This window comes from Vespa mandarinia, chromosome 17 (assembly GCF_050613455.1).
Source record: "Vespa mandarinia isolate Hongniang chromosome 17, ASM5061345v1, whole genome shotgun sequence".
NCBI lineage: Eukaryota > Metazoa > Arthropoda > Insecta > Hymenoptera > Vespidae > Vespa > Vespa mandarinia.
In genome coordinates, this window is record NC_140826.1 from 3,786,031 (window position 1) to 3,808,501 (window position 22,471).

At 32.7% G+C, this 22,471-nt stretch overlaps 2 protein-coding genes across 2 annotated transcripts; both read left to right on the plus strand.

The window, feature by feature from the left end:
• Positions 1-3,969: 3,969 nt before the first annotated feature.
• On the plus strand, positions 3,970-14,544 carry LOC118443494 (uncharacterized). Its single transcript, XM_085662191.1, has 6 exons — positions 3,970-4,377; positions 4,513-4,925; positions 8,508-8,711; positions 9,007-9,085; positions 11,825-11,898; positions 13,349-14,544. Exons 2-6 carry the CDS (start codon positions 4,637-4,639, stop codon positions 13,864-13,866), a joined length of 1,164 nt encoding a protein of 387 aa, XP_085518317.1. The 5' UTR covers positions 3,970-4,377; positions 4,513-4,636; the 3' UTR covers positions 13,867-14,544.
• An 850-nt stretch (positions 14,545-15,394) lies between these two features.
• Positions 15,395-20,709, plus strand: PPO (phenoloxidase subunit A3). The gene is made up of 9 exons (XM_035870546.2): positions 15,395-15,665; positions 15,791-15,983; positions 16,068-16,291; positions 16,479-16,681; positions 17,033-17,450; positions 17,527-17,655; positions 18,088-18,415; positions 18,593-18,825; positions 19,818-20,709. The coding sequence occupies exons 1-9, from the start codon at positions 15,549-15,551 to the stop codon at positions 20,061-20,063; spliced, it is 2,091 nt and encodes a 696-aa protein (XP_035726439.1). The 5' UTR covers positions 15,395-15,548; the 3' UTR covers positions 20,064-20,709.
• Positions 20,710-22,471: the final 1,762 nt, after the last annotated feature.

Below are 22,471 nucleotides of genomic sequence, written 5' to 3' on the forward strand. Positions count from 1 at the left end.
TGGATTTACTCACGAGTACAAAGATTTATTTTTAATCGTTTATTTGCTTTCAATTGTCCATGTTTGTTTTTATTAGCTTAGGCTATAGGGTTTTCTTGTTTCATCAGTTTGACCCGTTTAATTATCAATGCATAAAATTAGTTATTTCTTTCGCGATATTAATTATGAAATCGGGCATTCATTTACCCGATTTCGTCAAGAGAAAAACATGTATTACGGTTTAGATTACATGCATTGCTTGTTTCGTACTTACTATTAATCTATTTAATCGCGGTCTATCACGTCGATGTATCGATATAAATGTATCAAAATATGAACAAGAAGACAATCGCGACGGATAGATTTTGGAAAACAAGTGGTAAATATTCATGATACTTGCTCTATAATTGAAATAACCACTTGTTAAAAGAAATCGTCCGAGGTTTTTCAATGAAAAATTTAAATAAATATTCAATGAATTTTCTTGATGAATGAAAAGTCTCAATAGAGTCATTGTTTTTGAAAGGAAAAAGTCGAGTAGAGTAATTGTTAAAAAAAAATAAACAAAGAGACTTGTAAAGTCATAGCCCGTAGAATCAAAAATAAATTAATCAATTTTTAGATCAGGATTTTCAGCTTCTAACAAACTAATTATCTCCCCTCTCCCTCATGCTTTCTGCGTTCCTCACTCATGCATGTGCCCAGGTGTTACTCGTATGGATGAGAAACGGGATTAGTATGAATTTAATTTTAAGTTCTCCCTTATTGGCGGCTGTCAATGTGTTAGTGATTGCGCACGATATACTTTTCACCTGTGTGTGCTTGCTCGTATTAGGTGGTGGATTGTACATCGTTTTGCGATAACTTTTAAATAATTACATATCCTATAAATTCAATATATTATTATTAATATCGTTTTGCATAGTAGAGTTACTACATTTTCTTGAAATATTCAAATACTCATATATTACTAATACCGGTTTGTAGTATATCGGTATGTACTAGTATCTTTTTTTTTTTCCTTTAACCATTTACGCAATTAATAATCATTAGCCTTGACAGCCGATTACAGCAATTGGTACGTATCCCCTAATTAATTATGAATTATACGTGTATGAGCTAGGGTGTCGGAGGTGCCCCGGGGCATACTCTCTAGTGTAGGCTTTTGCACCCTGGCGGTATGTGAGAGAATCGTGGAGTGTATGTGTTGGAACGAATGTTTTGCAATTTTTTAAATATAGGTTATAGGCAGGCAGGTAGCATATCTTTTTCTGTGTGATTGTCCGTTTAATTTTAAGCAGGTAGGACCGAATAAGACACGCAGGGTATAATTTTCACTCAAAAGTGAAAATTTCCGTCTCCGGATATTATACAAAGTTTCAGTAAATTTTAAAATTTTTCACCATATCCGCCTTTTTCCATATTTTGCTGATACTCTGTATTGCGAGATATAACAGTATCAAACAGTTTAAACAGTCTTTGCATAAGACTTTTCAACATGTTCGATATTTAGTATTAAGTGTATTAACAGTTTGCACTTTCGTGATATCCCATAATAATTTCTAATATCTAATATATTATATATTTGTAGTGAAGTAAAAGTAATGAAAGTACAAAATTGTGAGAGGAATTTCTGTTGGAAATAAATACTTTGCTATTTTTTTAAATATAGGTTATTGGCAGGTTGGTTAGAGTATATATCTTTTTATGTTTAATTTGAAATAAGTAGGACTGTTTTTTGGATATTAAAGCGCCTAAAATGGCTGCTATTTAAATTCTATTATATGCATATATGCATTTCCGAAAAGGGAAACATATTGAAAATTAAATATAATTACTTCACCGTTATTTTCTATGATGAACATAATTTCGTTGGAAATATATCGAAGAATTTATTAGATTTCTTGAATTTAAAAAATTTTAAAAATTTGATACTATTGAATTATTTATTTAAACTCCTATCGTAGTTTAATTTATATTTAATTAAATTCATTTCCTATTACTGTAATAATAAATTTTATATTTATCTCTACAGTAATATTTATTAATAAAATATTTAATTATTGAAAATGTATATTTCAGGTGTGTGGCCTTAATTGGCACATAAATTTGATTTGCTTATTTATTATTAATATTTATAGGAACAGAACAAAATTGCATATTTTAGCATATTAATGCAATTTTATTCCACTTGTTCTTGTGATTTCTTGTTAATATACTATTTTGAATTTTCCAGATATTTAACGATGAGAATGTATGATTGTATGTATGAAATGTAAAGTTGCACAGAAAGAATTAATATATAATGTGAACATTGTTTTATCTTTGATAATGTATATATATGTATATAATAATGTATATAATATAATGGTAGATACTTATTTTTTTAACATTACCTATTCCTATTGCATGTTAATTTATTTGAATATAATTATAAGGCATGATGCATGTTAAGATTCTTATGCTTTTGCATGTTTAGCTTAATAGTACTATTAAGAATTCTACTTTTAAGGTTAATTTATTTTTAAGATTAATTTAAGATAAAAAAGGCAATTCGGTCGATTGTCTGTCGTTTAGTAATTAAGATAGTTCAAAAAGCGTGGAACTATTTCCATCATATTTCCAATTAGCTTCATTAACTTTTATTAATCTCCAACTTTTAATTCAGCAATAATGTAATATATTAAAACTTATTAGAAATGTGTTAATTATTGTGAATTTAATTGTTCAATTAAATTTAACATTGAATTCAATTTAACGAATTGAATTCAATTATGTTAATATAACAAATATAAAAATATAATAAATTGATAGTAAGTGTAGCTTCATGGTAATTATTAGAAGATACGCATATATACTAAGGTTATACAAATTATACGTAAAAATGACGTCAATTATGTCGAGATAATTTTGTATTATTTTTTAAATAGACATTTAATAAAAAAAAGTCCACGCTTTTTTTCTCGGGTAGGTTAGGACAACAAAGTCATGATTGATGCATCCTCAATCGACTTCGACCGGCTCGACTGAAGGTTCATTAAACTCGACTAATCAATGTTTTCTTAGCCCGTGGATCTTCGGATGCAGCAACCTCCACGTGGTAAGATCTGGGTCGGTATTACTTGCGATTCCATCGATCATCTAAATCTAAATTATGTGACGCAAGTACTACCGGGCGAATGGCTGCATAATTCAGTGCGTTTCTAAAACGTTTGTCTTTTTTCTTCTTTTTAATTGTATTAAAAAATTATAATTCTAAATTATCACATGTTGTTAATGTTAATTTCTTACTTAATTAAACGTACTGGATATCTTATAATTAGAATTTCAATGATTTTGAATTTTATTTCCATCAAAAGTTATATTATGATAGCAATGAATAGGATTGGGATAAAGTTATCAGCTGTTACTAATGCATAGGAAGTTTTCAATAAAATTGAAATCCTCTGTAGCGTATTGATAACTTTGAAATAGATATACAACTGTGAGTTACGCATCTGAAATATTAATCTCTGCTTTTATTCTCCGATTTTATATCTTTATTAATCATCGCTTGGCGGTTGCGAAAAGAGAAATTCGTTTTTCCTAATAGAATATTTATCCAATCTATATTTCTGCGAATCACTTTATACGTATCGCCAATATTCCGAAGTTTGATTTATTGGCTTGATTGACAAATAATTACCATTTTATTGTAACAAAATTTTATAATTTATTAGAATACAATGGTATTTTTATTTATAAATTAATGAATTCAATATTTTATATTATTAATCTTATCATTTTATACAGCTGTTGGATTAATTCTTATAAGAATTTATGATGATTATCTATTTATCTATGAATTCGTTAGATTTTAGAAGAGATAGAAAAAAAACTTTTATTCGATAAAATGTGAAATATTTTATTATAGGTAGCGTTGTCGTAAAAATAATTAGGTTTTTTTTTCTTTTTTTTTTTTTTTTTTTTTTTTTCTTTTTCATGCAACATTTATTCTTGAGACAATACTCGTTCGTCATTTCATATAATCACAAGATTAGGATCAGATGGAGCAAAAGGGGGATGGGGGAAGGGGGTGACTTTGGAATGAGAGGATGAGAAGCAGGTTTAAACGCTAAGTGGTCGTACGTTGGTAATTCAGGCATGCGCTCGTAAGGTGGCGGCTGGTTTAACCTGGTGAGGGTTTCGCAAGAGGGCGAAGGAAGAAGAATCAAGGACGAGAAGGCGGCGGCGGCGGGAGTACGACAAGAGTAAAGCGAGTAAGCACGCGCGCGCAGCCCTGATGTGTTAAAAGGGAGTTGTGTGCTCGCAATACGATGCTGTGGTACCCTCGTTCTCGTTGAAATCGCCTCAGTTCATTCGCGACTCTCTTGACACGAGGGTGAATGAAAAACACCGGTAGGCTACACATTATTCCTTTTTCATATCGTAATTCGCGATCGCGTTTTATCAGTGAAAGTGTATTTCATCGAATGAAAATACAATAATACGAGGAAAAATCCATCATGTTGATTAGATATTTTTCATTATCAGGATTATTATCATCATCATCATCTATCTTGTCGTTCGATGGAGACGATATTAACGGAGAAAACAGTATTAAGAAAAGTCATTGATCAATCGGCGTAGATTAGAATTTTTGAAATTATTCAAAGGGATGATGATAAAGAATATTACGATGCCAGTGAAGATGGATATCCTAAGGAAGCTGATTCAACCTAAATTGAAGCTCGTCCTATTTGCGTTGATTTTTTATATGGACACAGCTCTGGCCGGAAGTTGCAGTGCTGCGAAGCTTTGTTGTCAAGGAAGAGACTCCGGTTGTGTCATACAAAAGGAATCACCTAATGCCATTATCGAGAGTCCACGAGACAAACCGTGTTATTGCGATCACGCGTGTCTCAAACTCGCTGATTGTTGTGACGATTTCAAGGAAACTTGTGGCGGTATGTTTCTGCGAGAATTTTTTTTCTTTCTCTCTCTCTTTCTCTCTCCGTGATTCCTTCTTGACTTTTTGAATTTTCTTCGCTTTTTTTCTTTTTTTTTTTTGTAATTATAAGTATTTATTCATTAAATATAGATATAGGTAATAACGAAGTATAAGACGATAAGACGAATTTGTAGCAACTTTATATGATCTCTCCAATTAAAACTTTTTTCTTTCGACGAGCTTTTTTTTTTTTATTATACTTTTAAATGGACTATATAAAAAAAAAGTTTTTTTCCTTTTCTTTAAGGATTATGAAATATAGCGATATTATGTTATGCATTGATGAACCAACGCGAACCACTTTGAAAATTTTTCATTCTTCATAAATTATTTCGATAAAAGTTATTTCGATATCCAATAATTTTCAGATAAAATTATACCGGTTAATTTTGAGTAAATTTATTTTTTTATTTCGAAGTTGTATAATTATGAAGCAATTTAAAGGTAGTTACCTTAGGAAATTTTATTCGGTATAAAGCGATGAATTATAGAAAATTGTTGGATTTTCTTCTATAAAAGAGGAAAGTTATAAACTTTTTCTAATATATATATATATATATATATATATATATATATATATATATATATATATATATAAAAGCGTAATGCAGTAAAAGATGTAAAAGAAAGTAGATAATTTCCAATGTTCAATTCAACGTCGACCATATTAATTTTGCTTTAGGGCAAACGATCTCGAGAAATAGAAATAATAAAATAGACATCAAACAAATGGATGGATAGACTCAAGCTCGAAATTGACATGACAAATGCGATAAATTCAATTTGGTGGTGGAACGTTTTCAACGCGTACGAAGTTTCAATCGTAATCTAGTTTTAACGCTTTCCGTACGATTTTTACGATCGACTGTCTATATAGTATGCATATATGTATATACATATATAAAAAAAAATAGATAACTTAAAAATATGATGCATTTAGTGATCTATAAAATTTTTTTTATTAGATATGTGTCTATTGTACAGATGTGTCTTATGAGTTAGAGCTACGAGAAATCGATATTTCGAATTAATAGGATTTGATTTCGCTCGACCTAATTTTTTTTTCTTTTTCTTTTTTTTTTTTTTTTTTTTTAGAAAGGAAGAGAGAGAGAGAGAAAGAGAGGGAGAAATAAAGAAAAAAGAATTGTATCGTTTAATTAAAATCGTGAAATCGCGTTTTAAACCAGCGAGTTGATGAGAATAAAAACGAAAGAACAAATGATAAGGTAATTCTATTAATGGTTTTTCATCTGGCGATTATAATTAAAGTTGAAAGTTCAAAATTTTACTCTAAAGGCTTATTATTACTTTTCGTTGACGTGTTTCCGTCAAAAGGGAAAATCCGAATTGAGGATTTTTCTTCTTCAAGATTTATCACGACGTTTTACGACTATCTGAGGTGAATTTGATAAAGTAAGAGAGGGAGAGAGATAGAAAGAGGGAAAGGGAGAGACTATAAGTACGGAAAAGGAACGATAGTGATTTGCGAAGGAACGAGGAGGTGCGAAGCTCTGCCGGAAAACGATTATCTTGCTTCCGGTCCGGACGTAAAGAGTCTTCTGTCATCTCCCAGACATAAGAAGCTACCATCACGTTCCTCGTATTATTTGTTCTTACTGTTAACCAAGATGAATCGAGTATTAAATAGAAAAATCGATTCGATTTGTTCTTTTTTTTTCTTTTTTTTTTTTTTTCTTTTTATTTCTTTTCTTTTCTTTTTTTCTTCATTTATCTGTCTCGAAAATGATTATATTCTTATAATATTGGATCTATCAATTTTTACTTTTTTTATTCTATAATGTTTCAAGATATAATTGCATTTTATTTAAAAAAGATATCTATCGATTTATATTTGATTTTATTATTACTGTTTTTTTTTTTTTTTTTTTTTTTTTTCTCTCTCTCTCCAAACACACGAAAGTTACTTCTCAATTTGTGACAATTCGAAAACAACAACGTGAAAAACTGTGTTTACCTCGATGTACGCACGTACGTATGTAGATATGTACATATGAATGAAACGATTTGTTTATTGTTCTGGTAAACGATTTTTAAATTACCTTCATATTTTGACATATAATAGAGTTTTAGTGGCTATCGTTATAGTATTTGTCTCTTTGTTAGCAACGAATTCTCAAAACCCGAATGGATGAAATAATTTAGCTTGACGTATACAGAATCGATCGATCACCGCGCCCTGTTTAGGGATCGAGGTTAATATAAAGGGAATAGGTTATCGAAGGATGGATGGGTTCGTAACACAACACATCTTTCTCTCACATATCACGTATCATAGGATTTCAATGTATATATGTTTACTTTTTTATTTTTCTATTAAATTTTGAACAATACCTACAATTTTTTTTCTTTTCTTCTCAGCTTTTATATATATATATTTATTTATATATATGTATTTCGATAGCGATTTGATTAAGGATAGGTCTCTTTGAATATTCGTGAAATCTTTCTATTATTCTCGTATGATACGAGTTCGATGGATCTATTCACAATGAGAAACGAAGAATTCATCGTGAATGAATTGACGCATCGTATTACTCGCGCATACGTACATATGTATGTACATATGTATATATCCACGCTTTTCTATTGGTTCTATTGAATTCAACGTCAAAAAAATAGGCTTGAGTTGGTATTCATAATCCCTTTTTCTTTTTTTTTCTCTATTTCTCCCTCCCCCCTCTGTCTCTCTCGTTATTTTTTTCAAGTCCAACGATCTAAATGTCTCTCTTTGTATTTATAAATCACACAGAAATCTACGAAGCATTCACGTGAAATGAGCTTTAACGCATATTTCAACGTTCCTCTTTTAAACAAAAATCGTTTGATTGTTCTTCATTTCAAAGCGTTTAAATGCGGATAATAACAAATCTTTTTGGAAAAATACATCTATGCATTTATGCCATGAAATAAACTGCGAGTATTTTCGGAAGAGTTGTTGCACCGCGATGCAATAAATAATGTCAGTTATATAAAGGGATAAAACGGCTACATTTCACCAAGAAGATTATATTGCACAAGCGACAATGAGAAAAAGATATACGAAAAGCCGATAGCCATTTTGTCGGTAACATAGCCGAACTATCTATATATAGCTATCTTATAGTCATGATTTTCTTCTATTCAATATTCGTTTCAGATTTAAAATTTTAACATTTTTTTCTTCTCCCTTTTTTTTTTTTTTTTATCTCGATTCATCTGCATTCGACACGTACGTGTACGTACGATGGTGATCATGATGAAAATAGCCTAATATAAATATATATATATATTTATATATTTTATTTTTTTCAGTTTCACGTTATTCTAATGCAGATCAACGTTATAATGAATAATAACAATTTGTATTATTATTATTATTATTGCTATTTTAAAGTAATATATTTTCTTCTCAATTATCCTTCTTTTTTTTTTCAAATATTTTAATCAGGCCACTCACATAAAATTATTTCCGCATAATTTCTTGTATAGAGAATTTTCTGTATGCATATAAATTGTAGATATTTCTCCTCTCTTGCAGTCGTAGATTGCATAGTGAACGAATGGAGCGAGTGGTCGGCATGCAACACCGGATGCGGTAGTGGAATGCAAAAAAGAAGTCGCAGCGTACGGATCTCGGAGAAAAACGGCGGGAAGCATTGTCCTAGACTGGATCAAATCAGAAGCTGTCGAAGCTTTCAATCTTGTCACTCTGGCATTCTTCGTCCTCTACTTCACGACAGGAGTGAGTGATCACGCGTGTACCACGAGAAAATTGCTTTCGTTTTGCTCGCTTTTTCGCTTCATCTCACTTGCTCTCGTTACTCGATACTCGTTCGATTTATCGTTTTTTTTTTTTTTTTTTTTTTTTTGATTGGTGGGTTGGTTGGTTGAATAGGTGGGTGGAGGTTTGTTGGAATGGGATGGGCTGGAGAAGGGATTTTTGTTTATTTTTAGTTTTTTTTTTAATTTTTTCTTTTTTTTTCGGTTATGCCGAACATGCTCCAGACGATCGACGATTTTCGATTGATCTTTCGTAGGTGTGACACTACTCTCCTTCTTACCTGGCGACTACAACGATACAGAAGTTGGCATTGGAAATGAAATATCCAGAATGAGGTAAGAGACAGAAAAAACAAGAGAAAAAGCGAGAGAGAGAGAGAGAGAAAAAGGAAAAAATACGCCCTTTTGCTTTATATACTTTTTTCTTTTTTTTGTTGCTTTTTTTTTCTCTTTTTTCCTTCTCGTTCTAACCTTCTTTGCAAAATGCGATTTGCTCGCACTTGTTTGCACTCACGCGCTTATTTATACAGCTACTCTTTCGTTCGTTCATTCGTTCGTTCATTCGTTCGTTCATTCGTTCACTCGCTCTCTTACGTTTTTATTACGAGCATACCGTTAAACGAGACTCTTTTCGCTGCGAGAATCCTATCTCTTTATACAAACGCAAACATTTGCAAGTAGATTTATCTCGAGAGAAAACTTATTTCCCTTCGTTATAGTAATTTTTTCTACGTGATTTCGAAGGGATAACATATTTATTTGCCCAATTAATAGAATCGACGTATATACGTTAGAATGATAATTTTCGAGCATAAATTTTTTTGCAATTAACAATATCTATTTATCTTGTATGAATTTAATAATGCAATCTTGAATGAAATGATGTTAATAATTTATCTTATCATTATCAACCGACACGTGTCATTCGTTTTTTCGTACAATGAAATCGTCCTTAACATTCCCCTTTCTCGTATATACATTTTTTAATAATGTTTCATTTACGCTTACATTTTTTATTCAAACGTCAGAAGAAACGAATTCTGCTTTGGTTACACGTCATGGTATTTCATCAGATTTCCCAATGACAATTTCTATTTTTCTTTTTCTTTCTTTTTTTTTTTTTGTAATCTTGTTTTTTTCCAATTTATACGCTCCTTTTTTTTTTTTTTTTTTTTTTTTTTTACAACGGTCGTCTAACAGGTCGACAAAACGAAATTCGATGCTGACAGCACGCTGAAAATTGTCGCACGCACGTACGTACGCTTTTGGACATTTTCGCGCCACATCGATGTAAACGAGAGAGAGAGAGAGAGAGAGAGATAAATCTACAAGTCTATCGATCGAACATATACATATGTACATATTCATTCATATATACATATCTATCTATCTATTTATCTATGTATGTATGTATAGATGTATGTATGTATACATACAGACAATACGAGCTACCACATCCGGAAAATTTTCCATGAAAAATCCATCGACAGACCGAGATACGAGGTGTGAACAAAACGTTTATCGTTATTGATAACTAATAAAGCTCATCGATTGTACATTGCTTTTAATTCGAGCTTTAATACGAATGAATCGAACGCGTTCTATAGAAATATATTATCTATTTATACATTATGTATTAATTTATATATTATAAGTTAAATGTTTCCTTTCGTTCGTTTTGTTTTCAATGTATTTATTTTAGAATAGCTCTTTTCCTTTTTTATGACAAATGCGAACAGCAGTAATAGTTATTCATTTACGAACGATCAATTTTTTGTGCTATAACATGAATTCTTTTCTTTTTTTCTTACCTCTTCTTCTTTTCTTTTTCCTCTTTCTCTCTCTCTCTCTCTCTCTATCTCTCTCTCTCTCTCTCTCTCATTTTTTTTTTCTTATTTTTCCGTGACGTACGGTAGAACAATTTCAAATATCACATCGTATAATAAACGAATAAGGTTGTGGTACACGTGAATGGGCGTGTCTCCGGCGGCAATTTACTCTCAAAGTGGTTGGAAATATACGCGGTCACACACATTGCAAACATTATTTTTCGAGTGTATACATAACTACGAAAGTAGTGAACGGAAAATAAAAAAAAAAGAAAAAAGAAAAAAAAGAAGAATGAAAAAAAAAAGAAAAAAATCATTCTTCAGACAGAACGTAGGTGGAGAGAGGAAAAAAAATTGCTCGAGAGAATGAGGAGGAAAATGTTGTTTGTATAAGCGACATTGATATGGACATGCAATATATACCTACATACACACGTATAGATATATAATTTCGTTGTTGATCGAGTTGTATACATGTCATTGAAATACTTTTAAATCTGTGTGATTGACGTCTATCGAAATAAAATTCATCCTTTAAAAGAGTTAAAAAGATGTTTCGATGACACATGTGGGTCACACAAAAACCGATGATTCTTCATAGTACGTAAGTACTCCCGCGAAATTGTATTTTCTTGTTCGTTTTCTCTCTTTTTCTTTTTTTTTTCTTTTTCTTTCTTTCTTTCTTTCTTTTTTTTTTCCTTCTTGCAAATTCGGACTAGACCATTTTCCTACGTTCCATATATTTTCTTTTTCTTTTTGCGTATATTAAATTTTAATGATTTAATACGAAATATATAGAAAATAGTCGCTCGTTTGCATTTGAAATTCTTGAATTCATTTTCTTCTCTTAATGATTAAATATTTTAACAATTTTCATGCGAACGCGTTCGTTTAAATTTAAAACATTTTTCTTCTCTTTTTAACATACAAATGTTAGTTTACTCGGTTAAAATTTGACAGCTTGAAAGATTTTTTTCTCTCTCTCTCTCTCTCTCTTTCTCTCTCGCATGTACAAAAGAAAAAAGAAATAAAACGATTTTCTTTTCTCCCAAAATATTTCAAATTTTCTAACATTCGATAATATATTTGTCAGAAAAAGAAGTGTCATAGTAAAAGGTTTATAAATTTTTAAAAGCTCCATTTCGAAAACCACATTCTCTGCATTTTCACTTCTGATCCTTTTCGTCTGTCAACTCGGATACGATATCACGATGTTACTTCTAATCGAATCGTTCCTACCTTTCAGCCAGAGATGTGTCGCCTTCACCATCGTGCGTGCCTCTAGAGCTTGCAAACGGATATCTTCTTTCTTGGCCGAAGGTGAGGATGAATATCGTAGACATGTATGTATGTATGTATATATATATATATATATATATATATATATATATATATATATATGTATATATATGTGTGTGTAAGAAAAATTGATACAAAAGAACACAACCAAATAAAAATCCACGTATCTTTGACACGTCATATTATGTACTATCGTCAAATGAAAAAAAAAAAGAACAAAGCAATCGAATGTTTACGAGGAGAAAAATAGAAAACAAAGGTGAAAAACAAAACAAAACAAAACAAAACTAAAAAGAAAAACTAAATGAAAATTAAAATGATCAAAAAAAAAAAAATATCGAAATTGAATCGATCGGCGTGATGAATTTTTTTATAGAGTATTCTTGTTTGTTCTTGGTTTGTTTGTTTGTGAAATCTCTGCTTAGCGAAACTTTTCATCAATGTCACTATGATATTTTTCTTTGTATAAAAAACATCGATCACGGAAAACGCGTCGAATCTCGTACGAGAAAGAACAGGAAGATTTCTCGATTTGAATATAAACTCTTGCGTCTACTTGTTCTCTCTCTCTTTCTCTCTCTCCCGCGCTCTCTTTCTATCTCCCTCTCTATTTCTATCTCTATTTTACTCTCCCGCAATATACGTAGTGTGTTCTGGTGGTGTATGTTCTCGTTCTCATCACAGCCGTCGAATGAACGAGCGACATCACAGTTTTGTTTGTTTTTTTTATCTCGGTCAAATCGGCCCTCCACGACGATTTAGAACGCGGCGTTATCCTTATCGAAGAATCGTGGACACCAGAGTCGTGTTTCCGGATATTGCGGATACGCGGTGAAACGTAGATAACCGATCTTTTTCTTCATACATAGTATAACAGTACACCCATTCTCCGATAGATTTACCGCGAAAGTGCTGATCGTGTATTACGATTGTACCAGAGAGATATGATTTTATTTTTTATTATTCTTTTTGTTTCTTACTGGTTTCTCTCTCTCTCTCTCTCTCTCTCTCTCTCTCTCTCTCTCTCTCTCTCTCTTTCTCTCTCTCTTTTTCTCTCTTTTTCTCTTTTTCTGTCTCTTTCTCTCCCTTTTTCTGTTTATGAAAAATGTTATTTTACGTGAGAGATTTTTTTAGCTGATTCTATAACAAACGTTGATTTAAAAGCTAGTATATCAATGTAAAGCCTCACATCGGGATATAGAGAGAACGAATCTATGGTGAAAAAATTTGACTTGAAAACAATTTATTATTTTTATTTTTTTTTTCCTTTCATTTCTCTCTCTTTCTCTTTTTTTACTTTTTTAAAATTTTCTTTTTTTGTTTCCCTTAATAAATTCATCTTTCCAAAGAGATATCACATTTTAGTTATACATTTCTCTTTATCGATTTCATACACTTTTCAATAGTAAAATAGTCGGATACGTTGTCCTTTGTTATTTTTTTTTTTTTTTTATTTTATTTTCTTTTTCAGGTACGAGAATATGCGTTGAACAACACGAGGATGACGAGGAGGATGAGGATGAGGAAAGTGAGGAGGGAAAAGGAGGTGGTGGTGGTGGTAGTAGTAGTAGTAGTAGTAGTAGTAGTAGTAGTAGTAGTACTAGTAGAGGTAGAAGAGGAAGAGATGGTAGAAGAGGGAACTTGCTCGTGGGTATTGGCAGATGGAAACTATCGACGTCCGTCGACGGCGGAAGTGCTGCTAGAACGGCGATGAATTCGAGCTGCCACGGGAAATGGATAGGCGATTCAAGGCTCCTCATCGATTGCGACGATCCAAGTTGTGGAGAAACCACGACGACGCGTCTACGAGTTTCTAGACGCCTACGGAGAAGCTTGGAAACTCGAGATGATCTAAATGAGGATTATGATGACATGGAGGATGATTTTAGGTGGACCAAACCAGTCGGAGAAAGATTCAGAAGGTGGAGGAGAAGTAGACGACGAAAGAGGAGCAGAAGAAGAAGAAACGACGAACTTCTTAAATCTTAATCACGATAATGATGATGATGATGATGATGATGATGATGATGATGATTTTTTATTTTCTTTTTTTATAATATTTCTCTTTTTTTTTTGTCCAAGTGATTTTCGTTTCTTTCCTCCGCACTTTCTGTTCTTTCTTCTTTGTCCCTTCGTGATATTTTTTTTCCTCTTCAACAGTGTTTGTTGAACGCCTAAAAGTTCCCATTCCAAACGAAGTTTTGTCCTTAGAATAATTAATTGTCATTGTTTTCTTTCGTTCTAATTAACTAAAAAATACTATTTACGATACGAACACTAAGATAAAGATATCTCTTTGTCGATATGGAAATTTATGAAGAAATTGAGTATATAAATAAATGAATAAATAATTGAGTGTACGATCCTGAAACACAGAGGTATCATCGTAGTACCATTCTCCTTTGTATTCCTTCTTTTTAATGAAACTATGGGATAACGAATACATCGTTGCGTGATGAATTGTTATTAGGTTGAAATGATTTAGGCGATGTCTCTAATTTAGAGATGGAACAAAGTGATTAGAAATTTGGTTAGGTGAATGGACCAGAGAGGAACTCTCGGAAAATTTGAAAGGGTAAGCCAAGTTACTAGATACTATATATACATTTGTCGATACACGCCAGCTCGCGTTATCGAAAGAGATAGATACATAGGTAGATAGATAGATAGATAGATAGATAGAAAGCTCGACGACGAGATGAGCAAAATGTAAAAGCAGATCCCGTCAATAAAGAGTACTTGCACTTACCAGCAAGCACCATTTCGAGATTATTTTGACAACTGAAATGTTCTTGAAACTTTAGCTCGTGTGTATGTCCTCTCTTTCTCTCTCTCTCTCTCTCTCTCTATATATATATATATATATATTTCCACTTTTGTATCGCTTTTTATTCGACTTTTGTAACGAAAATTTTTCTCTCTTTTTTCTTCTATATATACTTATTCCTTTTTATTTTTTAACCGTCTCATGATCTCAATACATCTACAACCGCGAGGATAGAGATGATGATACTGAAAGCAAAAGCTCATTGCATCGAAGAGGTTGCTCCTTGATTGAATTGCTTTTTTCCTCATCCGGTCGTATACACATCGTGTGTCATTAATCTTGAAGCTAAAAGATTGATAATGAATGAGTCTGTAAAATGATCGTGCAGTTTAGACTTTTTCTTTATTCCGAATAAATGTGCGAGGTAGTATGTGAAATGAAAAAAATCTTATTAGAAATTATAATCTATCGGGGATTATTAAGGAAATTAGAGTGGTTAATTTTTGGAAAAAGGAAAAAGTATTATCACAGTATTATCATTAGAAGTTACCGATTATAGAAACAGGACAGTTTTGAAAACAGGAAGAGATAGTGAATGAAAAAAGGAAAAAATAAGATAAGAATCGTCACGGTTCTTAAGCATGAAAAATATTTTTTACAAATGATTTTGTGGTTACAACGTGCCGTGCGGTACCATTCTGTTGGTTTCTTTTTTCCTCAACGAACGATATATAAAAGGAAAGAACCGAGTTCTATTTCTTCAGAAGAAATCGAAGAATCGAAGGATTTACATATAGTAATAGTTGCTTCAAATTTCTGCCGATAGTATTATCGTTTTCGACGTACCGTCAGCGTTATTTCTTATTATATATAAAATTTATTTCGACATTTACACGGCTTCGACATGTCGGACAACGATTCTAAGTCAGGAATTCTCTATCTTTTCGATCGGCCTGCCGAACCAGTTTATGTGCCTAAAGGAGACAAACGTGTCGCTTTTGACATACCACCTGATTACTTGGTACGTACAATTCGATAGAAATCACATGATATATATATATATTTTTTTTTTCATTTTATGCGATCTTTATTTCATGTGTTTTTTTCGACGTGTTTCTATATTTCATTTTTATATCGCACATATAGCCCGATCAATATCGCCCTGCTGCTGTTGACATATTCAATCGATTCGGCGAGACAGCTGATTCGAAGATATCCGTGAAGCAGATTAGTTTACCAGATCTTACTATTCCCTTGCAACTTGGACGTAGAGAACCCTTTTCTTTGTTCATTCCGGCTCATCGTAAAGTAGCTGCTCGTCTGATTGATATATTCATGGGTTTGTTTGTTTCCCTTCTTTCTTTTTCAATAAAATCGAACGAATCGATGTAGTTTTATTTATGTAGTACTTTACGGACTTTAGGTATGAGGACCTACGAGGACTTCTTATCGGTATCAGTTTATTGTCGTGATCGAATGAATCCAAATATGTTTATTTACGCTCTCTCAGTCGCTATACTACATCGTCCGGATACAAAGAATCTACCGATTCCTCCACTGCACGAAGTATTCCCTGATAAGTATATAGACGGTGGTATTTTTTCTCGTGCTAGAGAAGAAGCAAACATATCGTCCGCTGGTCAAAGGGTAAGGATCGAAATAATTAGACTTTTTTTTTCGACTTGTAACGTTAAGGTCAATCAACGAGAGAAGGATGAAGATTAGTTGCAACGTGTTTCTTATTAGCTATAGTAATCTCAGTTGATCTCATTTTGATAGAAGACGAAGCTCCAACATACATAGGTACGTTTAGTTCGTATTACCTTGCATTTAGATTCCCATCGAAATCCCACGGGATTATACTGCTTCCGATCTCGATGAGGAGCACAGAGTCGCTTACTGGAGGGAAGATATCGGGGTCAATCTTCATCACTGGCACTGGCATCTGGTATATCCATTCGAGGCCGACGTCAGGATCGTTAACAAGGATCGACGTGGGGAGCTCTTCTACTATATGCATCAGCAGATCCAAGCCAGGTGCGCCAGTAGCTAGTCATAAGCCGGATAGATCGTACGTTCTCTATAGTATACTACTACCGTCCCTAGCTTCTACACATTGAGCTAATTAACTTTTCATCCCTTACACTATGAAAGCCCTTTGATCGTTGCTAACCGATTGTTCGGTTTATTGAGCATGTATCGGTTGTGTCCGATGATACGAGAAATTTGTATTGATCGATTGATTTCTAAGATCGTTAACTTTCGAGAAGAAAAGAAAAAAACGATAAAGATAATAGAAAAAGGAAAGATAGCAAAAACGCGTCGATAAAAATTAATCTAATTATAGATAGTAAATGAATTGGTATATATACATATATATCTATCCAGATATAATTGCGAACGTCTGTGCAACCGATTGGGACGCGTTACACGATTGATAAACTGGCGAGAACCTATTCCTGAAGGATACTTCCCAAAGTTGGACTCATTGACCGCAAGTCGAACCTGGCCGGCTCGTCCTACCGGTGCCGTTCTCCGTGATATCAGCAGGCAGGTCGATCAATTGGACTTTGACATTCAGGATTTGGAGAGATGGCGAGATCGCATTTATGAGGCCATTCATACCGGATCGATCATCAATATCAAAGGAGAAAGAATACCGCTTACGGAAAAAAGTGGTATTGACGTTCTTGGAAACATCATGGAGTCTAGTATACTAACTCCTAATTCGAATCTATACGGTGATCTTCATAATCTTGGTCATGTATTGATCTCTTACGTTCATGATCCGGATAATCGTTATTTGGTAAGGACAACAACCTGTTGAATGAACAAATGTTAGCCTATGAGTATGAGTTAGAACATTGTCTATCGTTGTTCAGGAATCTTTCAGTGTTATGGGTGAACCTGCTACAGCTATGAGAGATCCAGTATTTTATAGATTCCACGCATTCTGTGATGATATCTTCCAAGAACATAAAAATACCTTGCCCGAGTATAGCGTACAACAAGTAAGTTTTCTTATTATTGTAATATATATCATTAATTTAATATCCAATTGGTACGTCAAACTTTTATTCGAAAAAGAAAATGATAAATGATATCATTTCTCGATTGAGTTTATTTTTTGATATTTATATTTGTCGTCTTGTTTCCACTATCGTTGTAAAATTGAACGCTCATTAATGAGTTTGGAATATTATTTACTTCTTCATGCACGACTTGTATCTCTCTTTTTATTTGGCGTTCATTAAAAATTACAAGTACATAGTTAAATATTAAGAAATCAAGATTTAATATTTCTGAAATTGAAATTCTTTTTTCTTACACTTTTCAAATATATGTATAATAATATATCCCGAGTTAGAGAACATTTTCAATTGAAATAAATTTTTTCATTTTTCAATGGATTTTTACGTTCTTTTATTTCCCACTCTTTGTAGCTAGATTTTCCAGGAGTAGAGATCACTGATATTCGAGTGACTACAGCAAATCAACCTCCAAATAATCTGTACACCTTCTGGAACAAGAGCGATATCGATTTGTCTCGTGGCCTCGATTTCACGCCACGTGGTCCAGTCCTCGTCAGATTTACTCATCTCAACCATTCAGATTTCACCTATAGGATCGTTGCAAACAATCGCAATAATTCACCTAAAAGGGGTACCGTTCGGATATTCATGTCACCTAAAGTAGATGAACGTGGCTTGCCATTCACTTTCAGGCAACAGAAAAATTTGATGATGGAAATGGATAAATTCACGGTTATGTGTAAGTGAAAATAATTATTATGATTTATTCTTTGAATTTTACGTGATTGAAGATTTTAATGTAAAAATACGAATACATTATTTACAACAAATGGAAAACATTAATATTTAACAATGAACATGTTCTTAATGAGACAATTTTTATTTTATTATTTATTATTCTGTTATATGTTTGTAGTACGTCCTGGCCAGAATAATATTGAGCGTAGTTCGAACCAATCCTCGCTAACGATTCCCTTCGAAAGAACCTTCCGTAACGTTGATGAGAATAGACCAATCAGTGGTGACAGTCTCGAACAGTTCAACTTCTGTGGTTGTGGCTGGCCACAACATTTGCTTATACCTAAAGGAAGCAAAGCTGGATACACTATGGATCTCTTTATCATGATATCTGATTACACTGGTGATGCGGTAGGTCTCTTTTATATATATATATATATATATTTATTAATTGGATTTATTACACGAACGAATCGATATTATTTTTGATATATTTGAACAGTGACAATTATGCAAAATTTACAAAGCTAATATTCATTTATCGTAAGGTAATTATTTCGATTTTTGGAACACTATATATATATATACATACATATACATATATATGTCTAGCCATCGCTATTTAACGGTAAGAGGTGGTCAAGCGAACGCAGCATTATTATCATTGAATTAATAACCGAATTACAACGTACCTTTTGCGTGCACAATGGAGTTCCACGTTTACCTTGATCCTTTCGATTGACGGAGTACGGTAAAATCCTTTGTGCGAGTTCATCAAACGGGTATATTTAATCGTTCGTAAAATGCCTTCTATCTCTTTCTCTTTATTTCTCTTTCGTTAAGCTATATTTGAAACATTTAACATTTAAAATCGTAGACAATATAGTGCAAGTTTATATGGCGTATAGATAAGTTTATTTATCGATAGGATTAATCCAGTTCTCATTTCGATCAAGAGAAAAGTTGATGGGTATTACAATTGGGAGTTGTACGAATACATCGAAAATTCGATCAGCTTTAATAATCGCTCGAATCTTAGTTATTGTGTTTGCTCCTCCTATGTCTATATTATAGGAGAAAGCTATGCCCGGGGTATTCGATAACCGATATTCAACAACATTCCGTTGTCCGAGTCCGTGCACGAAGGGAATATGTAGTTATCGAAACGTTGGAATAGTCATGCGAGTTACCCTGTTTAAACTAGTATTATCCGGGGATATTACTTGGGTCTCTGTGTCTCGTTTGTTTAATAAGATTTGATTGGGATTGTCTCTTTTAACGTTGAAACGTTTTTGCTAGGTCAAACTTATTGAAATATTATCGGAGGATTGTATTTGAAAGGAATAACGAGATCAAAGGAAAAAGCGCTCATAATTGAATTTTATTCACTTTGATCATTTTAGGTAGAACAGGAAGAATCTAGCGGTTGCAAGGATGCCGCGAGTTTCTGCGGATTGAGGGACCGCAAATATCCGGATGCACGTCCCATGGGTTATCCGTTTGATCGTAGACCACGTGCTGGCGTTGATAATTTGACACAATTCCTCACCGGGAATATGGCGGTCACTACGATAACCATAAATTTCACCGATTCGGTCGTACCAAGGACTAGATCGGGCAGCATGAGTAATACATTGAACTTCGCTTAAATTGGACTCCTTCGATTATTTTTTTTTTTCTTTTCACGCTACTTTCGTCTCTATGGCTTATTGGATGGGGATACTCGTGATTTCACGATCTTCATGGGATGAAACTAATCAAAGGGAAAACGGAGAAACGATTATTCCCCGTACATTTTTTTTATTTTTTGGTTTGTTTGTTGTAATCGAACGAGAAAGTCGACGTTCATAGAAGACAAAAAAAGTAAAAAAGAAGACAATTTTATTTTCTTTCGTAATCAATGATTGTAAGCTTAGAAGTTCGTATATTCGATTTAGTAATCTCTTTTCTTGATACTATCTGGATCTTCTATTCTCTCGGATTTATTTTTCTAAGAGAGATCACTGAAAGATCCTTGGTTGGCAAGATGAAAACACGGAAATCGAAACCGCGTAGAAAATCGAAACATTATCCGTTTTCCGTCTCTCTATCTCTCTCTTTTTTCTTCCTAGTCGGTTATCATCCTTTTATTCTATGTTTATTCGTGATAACGATATCCTCGTTCTTGTTTCTCATCCTTCTTGCATTATTGCACCGGAGGAACTAGATTGTAGAAAGCAAATGAAAAAGGACAAAAAAAAAAAAAAAGAAATACGATGAAATAAAGGCAAAGGCGATTATGCAGATTATTTGACGTACTTTTTGAGTTCTGTTTCTATCTCTTTTTCTTTCCCTCTTTCCTTTTCATATTCACTTATTTGCCCTCTTTCTCTCTCTCTCTCGCTCTCTTTTTTTTTTTTTTTTTTTTTTCTTCTTTTTTGTGAAGGTTCAAGAAAACATAAATTGTCCCATCTTCCTTCATCTTTCCTCTTGTAACAACATGATATAACGACGTATTATAATCCCAAGTACATATCTGATGTTATCCAGAGGAACATTATACGACATTTTCTTCCCTTCGGAATGCATTTATTCCCGCACGTTTGTTTCTCTCTACGGAAAGTCCTGCGGCGACCAGACGAATGCGGATTTACGCCCGAAGGAGAAAAGAAAAATATATCTATCTTATATATGTATGCATGTATGTACCTACCTACGTGCCGCGACGACGAAGATGGATATACGCTGTTACCAACCCGACTTGAATTTTCCTCGTGGAATAATCCTTCATTTCTTTTTTTCTTTTTTTTTTTTTTTCTTCTTTTTCTTTTCTCACTCGTTTTTATTCCTTTCCTTCCTTTTCGTTTCGTAATTTCTTTCTTTTACACACATCCACTTTATACGCATACATACACGTACACAATACTCTTTCTCTGTCTTTCGAGATGAGGCCATTAGCTAGCATGAAGATAAATAGAAATGCTGTAACACTTTATTATTGAATTAGCATGTAGTATTCGTTAATTAGATTTTATTTTCAATAAATCTTACGACTGATCATTCAAGATTCTTTTTAATTTCTTGCTTTTATTTTTATCTAGTTTGACGTTTTACGTTCTCTTTTTTCATTTACTTTTTCTAGATAGATTTTTCAGGAGTAGATATCACTGATATTCAAACGATTACAGAGGATTATGCTCCAAATAATCTGTACACCTTCTGGAACAATACCAATATCGATTTGACTGATGGCCTCGATTTCAAGACAAGTGGTCTAATCCCCGTCAACGTCACTTATCTCAATCATACAGAATTCACCTATAAGTTCGTTGTTATCAATAGCAATAATACACCTAAAACAGATACCGTTCGCATATTCACATAGAACAGACAAACTGCGTGGCAAACATACCATTCAATTTTAGCGAAGAAAAAAATTTGATGATAGAGATGGATAAATTCACGATTATGTGTAAGAGACAATAATTATTATTATTTATATTTTGAATTATCGCGATTGAAGATATTAATTATAAAAAGTATAACAATGAATATATTATTTAAATCAAATCATGGAATTCATTAGTATTTAACACTTAACATATTAATGAGACATTGTATTTTATTATTAATTATTTTATTGTATGCATGTAATACAACCTGATCAGAATAATATTGATCGTAGTTCGACATAATCCTCGATAATGATTCTCTTCAAAAGCATTTACAATAACATTAAACCGAATGAAATAGTCAAAAGTCAGATTATCTTCTGTGGCTATGATTGGCCACAATATTTGCTTATATCTAAGGAAAAAAAACTGGATACGCCATGGATCTTTTTATCATGATATCTGATGAGATTGATTATGCAGTAGGTTTTTTTTTTTTTTTTTATATGTGCTTATCGTCGAACATTTATTAATCGTATTTATTGCGCAAATGAATGGATATTTTCGATATATTTAAACAGTAATAATTATGGAAAAATTACCAAGCTAATATTCATTTATTGTAAATTAATTGTTACATCATATATAATTGTTACATCATCATATATGTATGTATGTATGTATGT

Coding starts and splice junctions, on each gene's coding strand:
- LOC118443494 (XM_085662191.1), top strand. CDS start 4,637: ATGATGATAAAGAATATTACGATGCCAGTGAAGATGGATATCCTAAGG. Junction 4,926..8,507: donor TTTCAAGGAAACTTGTGGCG/GTATGTTTCTGC, acceptor CCTCTCTTGCAG/TCGTAGATTGCATAGTGAAC. Junction 8,712..9,006: donor TCCTCTACTTCACGACAGGA/GTGAGTGATCAC, acceptor GATCTTTCGTAG/GTGTGACACTACTCTCCTTC.
- PPO (XM_035870546.2), top strand. CDS start 15,549: ATGTCGGACAACGATTCTAAGTCAGGAATTCTCTATCTTTTCGATCGG. Junction 17,451..17,526: donor ATCCGGATAATCGTTATTTG/GTAAGGACAACA, acceptor ATCGTTGTTCAG/GAATCTTTCAGTGTTATGGG. Junction 17,656..18,087: donor CCGAGTATAGCGTACAACAA/GTAAGTTTTCTT, acceptor CACTCTTTGTAG/CTAGATTTTCCAGGAGTAGA.